Source organism: Salvelinus namaycush, chromosome 5, assembly GCF_016432855.1.
Source record: "Salvelinus namaycush isolate Seneca chromosome 5, SaNama_1.0, whole genome shotgun sequence".
Classification (NCBI taxonomy): Eukaryota; Metazoa; Chordata; class Actinopteri; order Salmoniformes; family Salmonidae; genus Salvelinus; species Salvelinus namaycush.
In genome coordinates, this window is record NC_052311.1 from 8,570,938 (window position 1) to 8,587,380 (window position 16,443).

Consider the following 16,443-nt stretch of genomic DNA (forward strand, 5'->3'; position numbering starts at 1 on the left):
TACAACTCTAGGGCACAACTCTAGAATACAACTCTAGAATACAACTCTAGGGCACAACTCTAGGGCACAACTCTAGAATACAACTCTAGGGCACAACTCTAGAATACAACTCTAGAATACAACTCTAGGGCACAACTCTAGAATACAACTCTAGGGCACAACTCTAGAATACAACTCTAGAATACAACTCTAGAATACAACTCTAGGGCACAACTCTAGAATACAACTCTAGAATACAACTCTAGGGCACAACTCTAGAATACAACTCTAGGGCACAACTCTAGAATACAACTCTAGGGCACAACTCTAGAATACAACTCTAGAATACATCTCTAGAATACAACTCTAGAGCACAACTACATTGTCTTTCCAAGAGGAAGTATTACACTGTAGACTGGATACATGCCGTTGAAAACCCCTCATCAACGATCAGACATTAGATATAACTGGAAGCATTAGAAGACGTTGATTCTCTCTGCTGATTCTTTCGGTGTTAGGAAGGAAGGAAAGAAGAAAGGGTCCATGGAAGGAAGAACAGGTGCATTTCTTAAACATTTGTCCAAAGCCATGGTGTTCTGTGTGTGTGTTGGTACGCCGCCTGAGTGGCAGCCGGTGTCTATTGACTTGTTATAGGTCAGTGAGAGAGTGAGTCCTAGTGGACCTGCTATCTGTGTGTGTGTGCGTGAGTGAGTGAGTGCGTGTGTGTGTGTGTGTCTGTGTGAGTGGTGTGTTGGCCTGTCAAACTGCTCTGAAACTGACCTTTCCCTCCACTCCCTCCCTGGGGTCCTGTCGCTCTGCCAGAGGACCTAGAGGCTCTGTGTGTAGCGATGATTACCTTCCCCTGATCCGTAACCAGCAAGGGGACAGTTATTACCGTAACACACAGAGGAAAACTGGCCTGTACAGCAGCTGATAAAATATGGAATAAGGATTTGTGCGCTCAGCGCAGTCTTAGCTTAAATCTCTACTGCAGCTTGAAACGACTTGTGGGTATTGGTTCTCCTCCACTACTTCCTCCAGTGTACCATTAACCGTGAAGAAACCTGGTGGAAACGTTATGCTGAAGTATTGAAATTCCCACAGGAGAACGTGGTTTTCTTAACATTCTCTGAACTATTTGAGAACATTCCCAATGTCAAACCAGTTGAGAAAGTTCCTAGAACACAACCAAAATTGTTATTAAATGTAACCATGTTTGAACTTTCAGGAAAGGTTCTGTTAACGTAATGAAATACAAAGAAAATAATTTATTTTGTCAAGTTCCTTAAATGTGCTGAGAATGTTCCAAAGCCAAGCAACTATCCTGCACCGTTCCCAGAACGTTGTAGAAAGGTTGTGTGCAAAATAACTATTGGAAAACCACACTCTCAACAAGCTCTAATAAACATATGGTTATTAGAATGTTATGAGCTAGCTGTGTTTGTTCAATACGGGTTTGCCAGAAATGTCCTGGTATGGAGCAGGAGAAAGAGAGAAGAAGAGACAGTGTGTGACACACACAGAAAGAGAGCGAGAGAGGAGAGAGAGAGAGAGACACACACATAGAGAGAGAGAGAGAGAGAGAGACACACACAGAGAGAGAGGGAGAGAGAGAGACACACACAGAGAGAGAGGGAGAGAGAGAGAGAGAGAGAGACAGAGAGAGAGAGAGAGAGAGAGAGAGACACACACACACAAAGAGAGAGGGAGAGAGAGAGAGAGAGAGAGAGAGAGAGAGAGAGAGAGAGAGAGAGAGAGAGAGAGAGAGAGAGAGAGAGAGAGAGAGAGAGAGAGAGAGAGAAAAGGAGTGAGTACAGGGCCTCAGGTGTCATGTCAGTTGTAATCTTGCCAGGATGTCCAATATCTCTGAAAAGGTCCAATTGGTTGTCTGGCTGGTAGAACAGGAATAGGATAACCCCTCAGAATAGAGGTGCGCTGGCAGTGATTGTCTGTTCTCCCTCTCTCACACACACACACACACACACACACACACACACACACACACACACACACACACACACACACACACACACACACACACACACACACACACCCGCACGCACGCACGTGCACACACACACACACACACACGTGCACACACACACCCGCACGCACGGACGCACGTGCACACACACACACACACACACACACACACACACACTGTGTGTGGGCCACTAATAAACCTGTCAGTGTCAGGTTCAGCAGGTGTCTTTGTGATGTCCACATAATGAACCCCCAGGCTCACCGACAGGCAGCACCTCCATAATGATCAAATATAAGGATCTTTCTGGGTTGAATATTACTCCATGGTTATGAAAGGGCCATACAGTCTAATGATATGTAATCACGAAATAGCTAATTGTGTAACTGACTAACTGTAGGTCTACTCCATGGTTGTGATAATATAATGATTTATAAAGATCAATTATCTAATGATCTTTCTTGGTTTAATTGTAGGCCTATTAGCAATTATTATTCCACCGTGCTTGTGGCTTAATGATCAAACATGAACCATCCTATTGAAATGAGAGTTTCTCAATAGAACAAGTCTTCAGTAGCTCCATTCTATTCCATTGCTGTGTTTAGCTGCTACTCTGTATGTTCTCCTGAATATGAAGCATCACATCTATGGTCTCATCTTGAGAAAAGTGGTGATAAACTTTATGAGCTGGTAACATTTTATGTCTCACCTCCCCAGGGCTGTGTATGGATATTACCTCATTCCAAAGTCCCTCTTTGCAAATATTATGACAGCTACTTATGTATGTTCTGGTACGAGCTCCTATTAAATCCATCCAATATTGATCTTCAATGTGCCAATATTTTAACGGTATTGTAAACCTAAATTAATAATTTACCTTCTCTGAAAGGCCTATGGGTTCGATGATAAAGAATCTGGTTACCAGGTGTTATTTTCTATAGTTTAATCTGTCTAAGTAGCAGCTGCCTAAACGTTTGTGGCACAACAGGTTACATCTCCATCACTTCACTTCTCTGTCACTAACACATAAATCTTTCACGTGATGTGAAGGGTATTTTCTGAATAAAAAATCCCTAACATAAAATCTCAACAGCGATGCCATAATAAAATCTCAGATATTATACATACAGTCCCTTCGGAAAGTATTCAGACCCATTGACTTTTTTCACATTTTGTTAGGTTACAGCCTTTTTCTAAAATTAAATAGTTTAATAGTTCAATCTACACACAATACCCCATAATGACAAAGCAAAATCAGGTTTGTAGAAATGTTGCTAAAAAACGTATATATTTAATTTACGTAAGTATTCAGACGCTTTACTCAATACTTTGTTGATGCACCTTTGGCACCGATTACAGCGTTGATTCTTCTTGGATATGATACTACAAGCTTGGCACACCTGTATTTGTGGAGTTTCTCCCATTCTTCTCTGCAGATCCTCTCAAGCTCTGTCAGGTTGGATGGGAGACGTTCGATCGGGTTCAAGTCCGGGCTCTGGCTGGGGCACTCAAGGACAATCAGAGACTTGTCCCGAAGCCACTCCTGCTTTGTCTGGGCTGTGTGCTTAGGGTCGTTGTCCTTTTGGAAGGTGAACCTTCACCCTAGTCTGAGGACCTGAGCGCTCTGGAGCAGGTTTTCATCAAGGATCTCTCTGTGCCTCCCGGGTGGTGCAGTGGTCTAAGGCACTGCATCACAGTGCTAGCTGTGCCACCAGAGACTCTGGGTTCGAGCCCAGGCTCTGTCGCAGCTGGCCGTGACCGGGAGGCCCATGGGGCGGCACACAATTGGCCCAGCGTTGTTAGGGAGGGTTTGGCCGGCAGGGATATCCTCATCGCGCACTAGCGACTCCTGTGGCGGGCCGGGCGCAGTGCACGCTGACCAGGTCGCCAAGTGTACAGTGTTTCCTCCGACACATTGGTGCGGCTGGCTTCCGGGTTGGATGTGCATTGTGTCAAGAACCAGTGTGGCTTGGCCTCCATCATTCTTAAATGGCTCTCGACCTTCGCCTCTCCCGAATCCGTATGAGCGATGAGACAAGACTGTAACTACTACCAATTGGATACCACGAAATTGGGGAGAAAAAAGGGGTAAAAAAAACTAGTCTGACTAGTCTCCCAGTCTCTGCTGCTGAAAAACATCCCCACAGCATGATGCTGCCACCACCATGATTCACTGTAAGGATGGTGCCAAGTTTCCTCCAGACGCCAGGCATTCAGGCCAAAGAGCTGAATCTTGGTTTCATCAGACCAGATAATCTTGTTTTTTCTCATGGTCTGAGCGTGCACGGATCTGTGCCTTGATAGAATCCTGTCTCGAAGCTCTACAGACAATTCCTTTGACCTCATGGCTTGGTTTTTGCTCTGACATGCAATGTCAACTGTGGGACCTTATATAGACAGTTGTGTGCCTTTCCAAATTACGTCCAATCAATTGAATTTCCCACAGGTGGACTCCAATGACATTGTAGAAAGATCTCAAGGATGATCAATGGAAACAGATACACCTGAGCTTAATTTCGAATCTCATAGCAAAGGGTCTGAATACTTATGTAAATAATGGAAGGCTTTCCACTAGATGATGGAACATTGCTTGCTTCCATTCAGCCACAAGAGCTTGAGTGAGGCCGGGCATTGATGTTGCGCTATTAGGCCTGGCTCGCAGTCGGTGTTCCAATTAATCCCAAAGGTGTTTGATGGGGTTGAGGTCAGGGCTCTGTGCAGGCCAGTCAAGTTCTTCCACACCGATCTCGACAAACCATTTCTGTATGGACCTCGCTTTGTGCACGGGACATTGTCATGCTGTAACAAGAAAGGGCCTTCCCCAAACTGTTCCCACAAAGCACAGAATTGTCTAGAAAGTCATTGAATGCTGTAGCATTAAGATTTCCCTTCATTGGAACTAAGGAGCCCGAACCATGAAAAACAGCCCCAGACCATTATTCCTCCTCTACCAAACTTTACAGTTGGCACTATGCATTGGGGCAGGTAGCGTTCTACTGGCATCCGCCAAACCCAGATTCGTCCATCGGACTGCCAGATGGTGAAGTGTGATTCATCACTCCAGAGAACGCATTTCCACTGCTCCAGAGTCCAATGGGGGCGAACTTTACACCACTCCAGCCGACGCATGGTATTGCGCTTGGTGATCTTAGGCTTGTGTGCGACTGCTCGGCCATGGAAACCCATTTCATGAAGCTCCTGACGAACAGTTATTATGCTGACGTTGCTTCCAGAGGCATTTTGGAACTCGGTAGTGATTTTTATGCACAACGCGCTTTAGCACTTGGTGGTCCTGTTCTGTGAGCTTGTGTGGCCTACCACTTCGCGGCTGAGCCGTTGTTGCTCCTAGACGTTTCCACTTGACAATGACAGCACACAATAACAACACAAAAATGTGACAAACTGACTTGTTGGTGTCACGATCGTCTTGATAAGAGAGAGAGGACCAAGGCGCAGCGCGTGAAAAATACATCTTCTTTTAATGAAGGAAAAACAAACACTTACAAAATGAACAAAACAAACGATCGTGAAGCTAAACCTGAACTAAGTGCACACATGCAACATAGAACATAGACAACTACCCACAAAAGCCTACTGCCTATGGCTGCCTTAAATATGGCTCCCAATCAGAGACAATGAATGACAGCTGTCTGATTGAGAACCAATCTAGGCAGCCATAGACATAACTAGACAACTACACTCTTCTCTGCCCCATACACATACAACACCCCTAGACACTACAAAACACATACATTCCCCATGTCACACCCTGACCTAACTAAAAAACATAAAGAAAACAAAGAATACTAAGGCCAGGGCGTGACAGTTGGAAAGGTGGCATCCTATGACGGTGCCACGTTGAAAGTCACTGAGCTCTTCAGTAAGTCCATTCTACTGCCAATGTTTGTCTATGGAGATCACATGGCTGTGTGCTCGATTTTATACACCTGTCAGCAATGGGTGAGGCTGAAATAAGCGAATCCACTAATTTGAAGGGGTGTCCACATACTTTTGTAAATATAGTGTATTTCTGATTATACAAACCATGGATACATTATCTGTACTTCCCTATCAAATGAACTGACCTCCCTCTCCTTAGAATAGGAATCCCTGTGGTATTAATCCCATTGACTCACTAGACAGTCAACTAGTGCGCTCTCCAAACTCGTAATTTCAGAGCACTTTTGTTTCCACATTCTAAATGTTTGTTCATGTTTCCCCATGATAAACTAGCCTACATTTCTGTTACATCTGTATTCCACCTGGATTTACAATAATCACTAGTGTTAAATTTAATTCGTTAACGTTTATAGCAGCATTGTAGAAATGTTGTTTCATTTTGGTACAATATTGTTGCATTTCACTTTCCATTTCCAATCCTTTGTGAGTGGGCACAATGTTTCAAGTCCACATACACATTTGCAAGACTCATGAGGTAGAAGATCATTCTATAAAATTACTAATATACGATTGAATTAATGATTTTGGGTTATGCATTTTATATTGAATACCAGTTAAGGGCCTAAAACAATACAAACTCCTGTTTTGGGGCTATTTTGCCAGATGAATCTTTCTTATTGTGAGGGGAGGCTGACGAGAGCCTGATACCCCGACCTGAGTCTGAATGGAATGGGCAAATTTGCCTGCTCCAAGCCGTTTTCTTTTCATGAAGAAGTTATTTGATACATTTGTAAACATACACTTTTTATAATTTTGTATATATTGTCAATTTAACGTCTGGGCCACCATCGTCAACTGTGGACCTAAATAAAAGCACAACTTGTGCACGTGATTCTGTTGCCTCCTGCATCATGTCTTCCCTTACGACTGCTATAAGGATCCTATTTTACAACCCCCAGACTCTCTGTCATCACAGTTCATCCTATCAGGTTTGAAGGTAAGACCCAGATGAAGACTGTGTCGCAGTAACAATGTTTATTACGGCAACAGGGCAGGCAAATGACAGGCCAAGGCAGGCAGGGGTCTATAACCAGAGTAGTGGGGGAAAGGTACAGGACGGCAGGCAGGCTCAGGGTCAGGTCAGGCAGATGTCGGTAATCCAGAGGTGGGGCAAAGGTGCAGGCAGGCTCAGGGTCAGGGGCAGGGGCAGGCAGAGTGGTCCGGCAGGCAGGCTCAGAGATGGGATAGACCGGGGTCAAAACCAGGAGGGCGAGAAAAAGAGAGACTGGGGAGAAGCTCCCTGGTACTAACCTATATCAATCCGTCCTATATTTAAGCAATAAGGCCTGGTATATGGTGTGGTATATGGCCAATATACCACAGCTAAGGGCTGTTCTAAACATGATGCAAGGTGGAGTGCCTGGATACAGCCCTTAGCCGTGGTATATGGCCAATATACCACAAACCCTGAGGTGCCATATTGCTATTATAACCTGGTTACCAACGTAATTAGTAGGGCTGACCCCAATTAGTTAACTGCTCGATTGTTTGGTGCACGTGTTTGGTGCACGTTTTTTGTTGTCGAGCAGTCGCAATATATGTAAAAAAATGTATTGCACACGAGACACCTGTGTTATTCGTGTCCATGTCAGTGAACTAATCCATTGCGGAGGCTGAGACTGATCCACAGTGGAGGCCGCGGGGATGGCACAGTCCAAGAAGAAGGGGAGTGTGGCTGCTCAATGCACATCTCTCTCCAGAATGAACTCTCTCCCGCTAATTTGTGCACATTCATTGTTTCATAACTTCATTGTGTGAATTGTTTGCCTTGATTGTTGGTGTCTATCAATTCCCCATTGCATATATCACCAGTAGTAGCCTACATTTATTATTAATTACCATCATTTCTAATCTATAATGTTTGTTTGGCTATGGTTATTTCTGTTAATGCATTCAGTATATTATTCTTCCAGTCTTTTACCGTTCTCATTGTCAGAGTGGACACTTGTTTGCAGAGCCCACAACCTAGGCTACATTTGTGAGAAACAAGTTTGTTTAATTTCATTCCATTTAAGATTTTTCAATTTAGTCATTGTCTTTTATTTGGAGCGCTTCTGTCAATGTTGTGTAAGGATACGCACCTGATTACGCATCTGATTACGAATTAGACCTATAGGCTACCTGGCCTGTACGCAAATGTAGGCATATAAGTGTGCCCATTTGGGGAACTGATAGTATTTCTGATTGGCTTAATGCACCACCACTAATGAGCTGTGGAGCTTCTCAATGTAATGTTTTCTTCACCTCAAACAGCAAGCAAACAACGTCTGTTCCATCCACTGAGAATGACAATAGTTCCTCATTGAATTTGAAAACCTTTCCAGCCCTCTCCCTTTCGATAACCACTCAGCGTGAAAGGGAACAATGTCATGCTCTGATCCAGTGGAATAAAATAGGTCTACCTGATGAGCTCTTATTCCTTGCGTAAAATAGCCTCCAGCTGTATCTGTCCCGACCTCACTGGAGCAGGAAACTGAGGGCCCTGAATATTTTACATAATGTTGCAAGTTTGCTAAAGCAAGCCTTGGGTGGGTCCAAGTGATACAGTGTTTGAATTTCGGTGCAGACAAGCCATGCTTAGCGAATGTGATTTATAGGATATTTATTTTTATCAGGATATTTTCTACTTGCAGGCTGCAATGTTTTTATATGTTGGCTTTCTATGCAATTGTTACATAGTTGACAATGGCAATATAAGTTACTTTTTAGGTTTGTATCATTTTTATTTAGATTTGGATAGAATTTTGATTAACCACATGACAATGATTTTGAGATACGAAGGCGTTATTATAAGTTAAATGAAACTGTTCCACGTAAGTGTGCATCTGAAAACCATAACTGGCACGCAGATCGGTAGAAAGGGTAAGATAAATTGGCGTTGCACAACTTCGGGAGAGTAATGGCAGAATCTGTGAAAGCCAGCAGGAGCGGAAGGAGGAATGTCGGCCAGGTTTTTTTCTCTTCTGGTTATCTTGATCTCTGGCTCCCTCTTGAGTAATGTGTGTCTTATTTCATCAAACAGACAAGCATATATTTGATTTTATTAAAACACAAAGGGTGTGTCTATATATGGAAAAATACACTTTTAAACATTTTGACCAATCACTTTGGGTAAACCAATATTTTTTTTTAGTCGGGGACAGCCCTAGTAATTAGAGCAGTAAAACAATGTTTTTGTCATACTACTGGTACTATATATGGTCTGATATACCACAGCTTTTAGCCAATCAGCATTCAGGGCTCGAACCACCCGGTTTATAATTACCTTTAATGTGGTGGCAGGTAGCCTAGTGGTTAGAGCCTTGGGACAGTAACCAAAAGGTTGCTAGATCGAATCCCCGAGCTGACAAGGTACAAATATTTTGTTCTGCCCCTGAACAAGGCAGTTAACCCACTGTTCCTAGGCCGTCATTGTAAATCATAATTTGTTCTTAACTGAATTGCGTAGTTAAATAAAAATATTGGAACTCTATCCAGGCTTGAGTTCAATTCCATTTTAATTTGAGTCAATTCAGAAAATAAACCCAATTCCCCCCCAAAAAACTATTCAGTGTACTACCTAAATTGGAATTTCAATGGAAGTGACCTCAGCCCTGAGTGCATCTGCCCTCCTTCTCCTACAGGAATCCCCATACGTGATGCTGAAGAAGAACCATGATCAGCTGTCAGGGAACGATAAGTACGAGGGTTACATCGTGGAGCTAGCGGCTGAGATCGCCAAGCACGTTGGATACCACTACAAACTGAAGGTGGTCACAGATGGGAAGTATGGAGCCAGAGACTCCGAGACCAAGATGTGGAACGGCATGGTTGGAGAGCTGGTGTACGGGGTGAGTGCTCATAAGGTGGTTATTAGAGCTTATAAGAGGGTTAGTAAGTGCTCATAACATTTATGGAGGTGGTTAACATTCATATTTGTCACATTCTATTTTTATGACGATGACACTGCACAATATTTATTTCTGACACTATAATGTTGTCTATGATACCATCTGCAAAACATGTTAGTCCTTTTTAAAGAAATATTATTTTTTTCACAGGAAATTAGTTTCCAACAATCAACAATTTATATAGCTTAGGATACAGTGGACATACTCTCACACCCTCTCTCTCTCTCTCTCTCTTTCTCTTTCTTTCTTTCTTTCTCTCTCTCTCTCTCTCTCTCTCTCTCACTCTCTCGCTCTCTCTTTCCCTGCTCTCTCTCTCTCTCTCTCTCTCTCTCTCTCTCTCGCTCTCTCGCTTACTCGCTTTCTATCTCTCTCTTTCTCTCTCTTTCTATCTCTCTCTCTCTTTCTATCTCTCTCTCTCTCTCTCTCCCTACCTCTCTAACATGTCTCTCTTTCTCTCTCCCTACCTCTCTAACATGTCTCTCTTTCTCTCCCTAACTCTAACACGTCTCTCTTTCTCTCCCTACCTCTCTAACACGTCTCTCTTTCTCCCTCCCTCCCTCCCTCCCTCCCTCCCTCCCTCCCTCCCTCCCTCCCTCCCTCCCTCCCTCCCTCCCTCCCTCCCTCCCTCCCTCCATCTCTCCCTACCTCTCTAACATGTCTCTCTTTCCTTCTCCTGCCCTCCCTCCATCTCTCCCTACCTCTCTAACATGTCTCTCTTTCCCGCTCCCACCCGCCCTCCCTCCCTCCCTCCCTCCCTCCCTCCCTCCCTCCCTCCCTCCCTCCCTCCCTCCCTCCCTCCCTCTCTAATATGTCTCTCTTTCCTTCTCCTGCCCTCCCTCCATCTCTCCCTACCTCTCTAACATGTCTCTCTTTCCCTCCCTCCTTCCCTACCTCTCTCTTTTGCATCCCTCCTTCCCTCTCTACGTCTTTGTCGCCCTCCCTCCCTCCTTCCCTTACTTTCTCTATCCTTATGTTCCCCCTACTCACCCCTTCTCTCCTCCAGAAAGCAGACGTGGCGGTAGCCCCGCTGACCATCACCCTGGTCCGAGAAGAGGTGATCGACTTCTCCAAGCCCTTCATGTCTCTGGGCATCTCCATCATGATCAAGAAGCCCACCAAGTCTAAACCAGGTGTCTTCTCCTTCCTGGACCCGCTGGCCTATGAGATCTGGATGTGTATCGTGTTCGCCTACATCGGTGTGAGCGTGGTCCTGTTCCTGGTGAGCCGCTTCAGCCCCTATGAGTGGCACGCAGAGGACTATGAGGAGGGGGCCGACCCCCAGACCCCTACCCAGCCGACGGGGCCCGGTGCTGGGCTACAGTCGGGGCAGAGCCCTGGTCAGCAAGGCCAGAACCAGCAGAATCAGGAACAGACCAACGAGTTTGGCATCTTCAACTCTCTCTGGTTCTCCCTGGGAGCCTTCATGCAGCAGGGATGTGACATCTCACCCAGGTAGGAAACCCACTTAGAAATACAATGGGTAGATCTGATGTAGAAATACAATGGGTAGATCTGATGTAGAAAAACAATGGGGCGCTCAAAGTGATTTGACTAGTGCGGATAAAATGCCAGGGCTGTGTCCCAGTCCGCCCCTGCAAGCTCCAGTCTATTATTGTATTGACAATAATGGTTGGTTCTCCCCAATTCAGTAGGGTTTTCTTGGTACCACTTTTACATGTTGTCTTAGAGAACTTTTAGATTACATGGAGTGAGATAAAACAGTGAGACTGACAGAGCATCATCCCAGGGAGTTGACAGGGTGGTCATAGTACTGTACTACAGTTGAATAGGTTGCTTATGTTTTGTGATAAACACTCTTTGTTTGTCGTCAACTTTTAGGGTTTGTTATTGTTGTTGTGTAATAGTTAAAAAAGTGTGTTTTATATTTGACCCTCATTTAAACCAGGAAGCGCCATAAAGACTCTTTTCATAGAGACCTGTGTGTGTGTGTGTGTGTGTGTGTGTGTGTGTGTGTGTGTGTGTGTGTGTGTGTGTGTGTGTGTGTGTGTGTGTGTGTGTGTGTGTGTGTGTGTGTGTGTGTGTGTGTGTGTGTGTGTCCCAATATACTCCCCACCCAGGGAGGCCCTCTGTCTGTCCGTCAGTCAGATAAAACAGGACTAAAGAAGTTCTCTTCTTTCATGATCAATGTCTTCACAGAACACTTTACACTAAGTCAGCTGTCATTGAATACTTAACACCAGTCCCAAACAGAGACGCTTCCGTAGTCCTACTCTTTCAGTTACACTAGTTGTACGTTACACATTTACAGTGGGACAGAAGTGGTACTAAAATACTTCAAAAACGATGAACTCATAAAGATGTGAAGTTATTATACCCTGCCTTCAGAAGAATTCACACCCCTTGACGTTGTCCACATTTAGTTGTGTTTAAAATGGATAAAATTGCGATTTTTTTAATAACTGACCTACACAGAATAACCCATAATTTCAAAAAAATATTCTCTAAATGTTAACAAATGGATTAAAAAGGAAAAGCTGAAATGTCTTGAGTCAATAAGTTCAGGAGTAAAAAATGGCTTAACAAGTCATGGACTGTGTGTTTAACATAATTTCTGAATGACTACCTCATCTCTGTAGCCCACACATACAATTATCTGTAAGGTCCCTCAGTCAATCAGTGAATTTCAAACACAGATACAATGACAAAGACCAGGGAGGTTTTCCAATGCATCGCAAAGAAGGGCACCCATTGGTAGATGGGATGGGGGGTGAGGGGAGGCAGACATTAAATATACATTTTGAGCATGGTGAAATTATTAATTACATTGGATGGTGTGTCAATACACCCAGTCACTACAAAGATACTGGCGTCCTCCTTACTCAGTTTCCGGAGAGGGAGGAAACCGCTCAGCGATTTCATCATGAGGCCAATGGTGATTTTAAAACAGTTACATGGCTGTGATAGGAGAAAACCCAGGATGGACCAACAACATTGTAGTTACTCCACAATACTAACCTATAATTGACGGAGTGAAAAGAACTATCACGTTTCAAGGTAAGACCCAGATGCAGACAACAGCGAATTAACAACATGTTCTACTCATTATTCCTTGTTAATAAAGCAAACATGTTTGCTTTCATTTGATTGAAATAATACAACTGGGCAGTTTTTCAGGATAAAAAATAAACAGAATGGAGCTTAGCACAGGCAAAATCCTAGATGAAAACCTGCTTCAGTCTGCTTTCCACCAGACACTGGGAGATTAATTCACATTTTAGCAGGATAATAACCTAAAACACCAAAGGCAAAATCTACACTGGAGTTCCTTATGAAGAAGACAGTGAATGTTCCTGTTTTGACTTAAATCTGCTTGAAAATCTATGGCAAGACATGAAAATTGTGTTCTAGCAAGGAAGAATTTTGAAAAGAATAATGGGCGTGTTGTACAATCCGGGTGTGAAAAGCTCTTAGAGACTACCTCAGAAAGACTCACAGCTGTAATAACTGTCAAAGGAGATTCTAACATGTATTGACTCAGGGGGTTGAATACTTATCTAATCAAGAATATTAGTTTTATTTTTCATAAATCATTTACAAATGTTATAATAAAGGACAATTTAATCCATTTTGATCCCACTATGTAACACAACATTTTGAAAAGGTCAAGGGAAGTGAATACTTTCTGAAGGCAATGTAGTGCTCTTTATTAACGTAGCTGGGTCCGAGATCTGTTAGCTTTAGCTAACTCCAATGTCTATGACAGTCATACTATGAACACTGCAGAGAGGAGTTAGCTTAAACAGATAGCACCAGCGAAAGAAAACACATTCACCAGGAAGGCTGGACCTATGGCCTAAACTCTGTCCACACTTAAGTGAACTACGCTGAAGGATGGGTAGGTCAATAGTGTGTCTTAAACAGTGTCACTAGCTCTGTCCAGCTCCAACCGGAGTGAGAGCTCTGATGAACTGTGCCACCGTCGTTTCCGCTCTCTAAAGGTCACCAATTAAGAATCTCATTAAAGTGTCTCAAATTAGAGACACAAAGAGGTTGATTCTCTCTCTCAGGGACACCAGGGGGGGGCTTCTGAGAGGAGGGGAGAAGAAGGTAGAGGACAGGAGAGGAGAGGAGGAGGAGAGAAGAAGGTAGAGGACAGGAGAGGAGAGGAGGAGGAGGAGAGGAGGAGAGAAGAAGGTAGAGGACAGAAGAAGAGAGGAGGGGAGGAGAAGGAGGAGAGGAGATGAGAGGAGGAGGAGGAGAGGAGGGGAGAAGAAGGTAGAGGACAGAAGAGGAGAGGAGAGGAGGAGAAAGAGGAGAAGGAGGAGAGGAGATGAGAGGAGGGGAGAAGAAGGTAGAGGACAGAAGAGGAGAGGAGAGGAGGAGAAAGAGGAGAAGGAGGAGAGGAGATGAGAGGAGGAGAGAAGAAGGTAGAGGACAGAAGAGGAGAGGAGAGGAGGAGAATGAGGAGAAGGAGGAGAGGAGATGAGAGGAGGAGGAGGAGAGGAGGAGAGAAGAAGGTAGAGGACAGAAGAGGAGAGGAGAGGAGGAGAAAGAGGAGAAGGAGGAGAGGAGGAGAAAGAGGAGAAGGAGGAGAGGAGATGAGAGGAGGAGGGGAGAGAAGGTAGAGGACAGAAGAGGAGAGGAGAGGAGGAGAAAGAGGAGAAGGAGGAGAGGAGGAGGAGGAGAGAAGAAGGTAGAGGACAGAAGAGGAGAGGAGAAAGAGGAGAAGGAGGAGAGGAGATGAGAGGAGGAGAGAAGAGGGGAGAGGGCAAGAGAGGAGGGGAGGAGAGGAGGACATAATGAGAAGGGAGAGGAGAGGAATTTAACCACCACCAGTCTCTTCCAAGGCATTGACTGACTCACTGGACCAATGGAGAGAGATTGTGATTGTAAGAGCCTTGCAGTATGGGTACTATATCCGATAAATCAAAGGCCTCTTTTGGACCTCTTCTGTCCCTTCGTTGTCTTCTGTCCCTTCGTTGTCTTCTGTCCCTTCTGCTAAGATAGCATAGTAAACACACACACAGATGTACAGAATGTCTGCTAAGCTAGCAGAGTAAACACACACACAGATGTACAGAATGTCTGCTAAGCTAGCATAGTAAACACACACACACAGATGTACAGAATGTCTGCTAAGCTAGCAGAATAAACACACACACAGATTTACAGAATGTCTGCTAAGCTAGCAGAATAAACACACACATAGATGTACAGAATGTCTGCTAAGCTAGCAGAATAAACACACACACAGATGTACAGAATGTCTGCTAAGCTAGCAGAATAAACACACACACAGGTGTACAGAATGTCTGCTAAGCTAGCAGAGTAAACACACACACACAGATGTACAGAATGTCTGCTAAGCTAGCAGAGTAAACACACACACACAGATGTACAGAATGTCTGCTAAGCTAGCAGAGTAAACACACACACAGATGTACAGAATGTCTGCTAAGCTAGCAGAGTAAACACACACACACAGATGTACAGAATGTCTGCTAAGCTAGCAGAGTAAACACACACACACAGATGTACAGAATGTCTGCTAAGCTAGCAGAGTAAACACACACACAGATGTACAGAATGTCTGCTAAGCTAGCAGAATAAACACACACACAGATGTACAGAATGTCTGCTAAGCTAGCATAGTAAACACACACACACAGATGTACAGAATGTCTGCTAAGCTAGCAGAGTAAACACACACACACAGATGTACAGAATGTCTGCTAAGCTAGCAGAATAAACACACACACAGATGTACAGCATGTCTGCTAAGCTAGCAGAATAAACACACACACAGATGTACAGAATGTCTGCTAAGCTAGCAGAATAAACACACACACAGATGTACAGAATGTCTGCTAAGCTAGCATAGTAAACACACACACAGATGTACAGAATGTCTGCTAAGCTAGCATAGTAAACACACACACAGATGTACAGAATGTCTGCTAAGCTAGCAGAGTAAACACACACACACAGATGTACAGAATGTCTGCTAAGCTAGCAGAATAAACACACACACAGATGTACAGAATGTCTGCTAAGCTAGCAGAGTAAACACACACACACAGATGTACAGAATGTCTGCTAAGCTAGTGTAACGGATGTGAAATGGCTAGCTAGTTAGCGGGTACGCGCTAGTAGCGTTTCAATCAGTTACGTCACTTGCTCTGAAACCTAGAAGTAGGGTTGCACCTTGCTCTGCAAGGGCCGCGGCTTTTGTGGAGCGATGGGTAACGACGCTTCGTGGGTGTCAGTTGTTGATGTGTGCAGAGGGTCCCTGGTTCGCGCCCGGGTCGGGGCGAAGGGACGTACTAAAGTTATACTGTTACATTGATGCTGTTGACCCGGATCACTGGTTGCTGCGGAAAAGGAGGAGGTTGAAAGGGGGGTGAGTGTAACGGATGTGAAATGGCTAGCTAGTTAGTGGGTACGCGCTAGTAGCGTTTCAATCAGTTACGTCACTTGCTCTGAAACCTAGAAGTAGGGTTGCACCTTGCTCTGCAAGGGCCGCGGCTTTTGTGGAGCGATGGGTAACGACGCTTCGTGGGTGTCAGTTGTTGATGTATGCAGAGGGTCCCTGGTTCGCGCCCGTGTCGGGGCGAGGGGACGTACTAAAGTTATACTGTTACACTAGCATAGTAAACACACACACAGATGTAC

At 44.4% G+C, this 16,443-nt stretch overlaps 1 protein-coding gene across 1 annotated transcript in view; it reads left to right on the forward strand.

The window, feature by feature from the left end:
* The window catches only part of gria1a (glutamate receptor, ionotropic, AMPA 1a), a 141,292-nt gene that overhangs the window by 81,418 nt on the left and 43,431 nt on the right, over window positions 1-16,443 (forward strand). Inside the window, 2 exon segments of the mRNA XM_038992898.1 lie at window positions 9,544-9,750; window positions 10,814-11,262. Of these exon segments, the coding sequence (XP_038848826.1) occupies window positions 9,544-9,750; window positions 10,814-11,262 (656 nt within the window).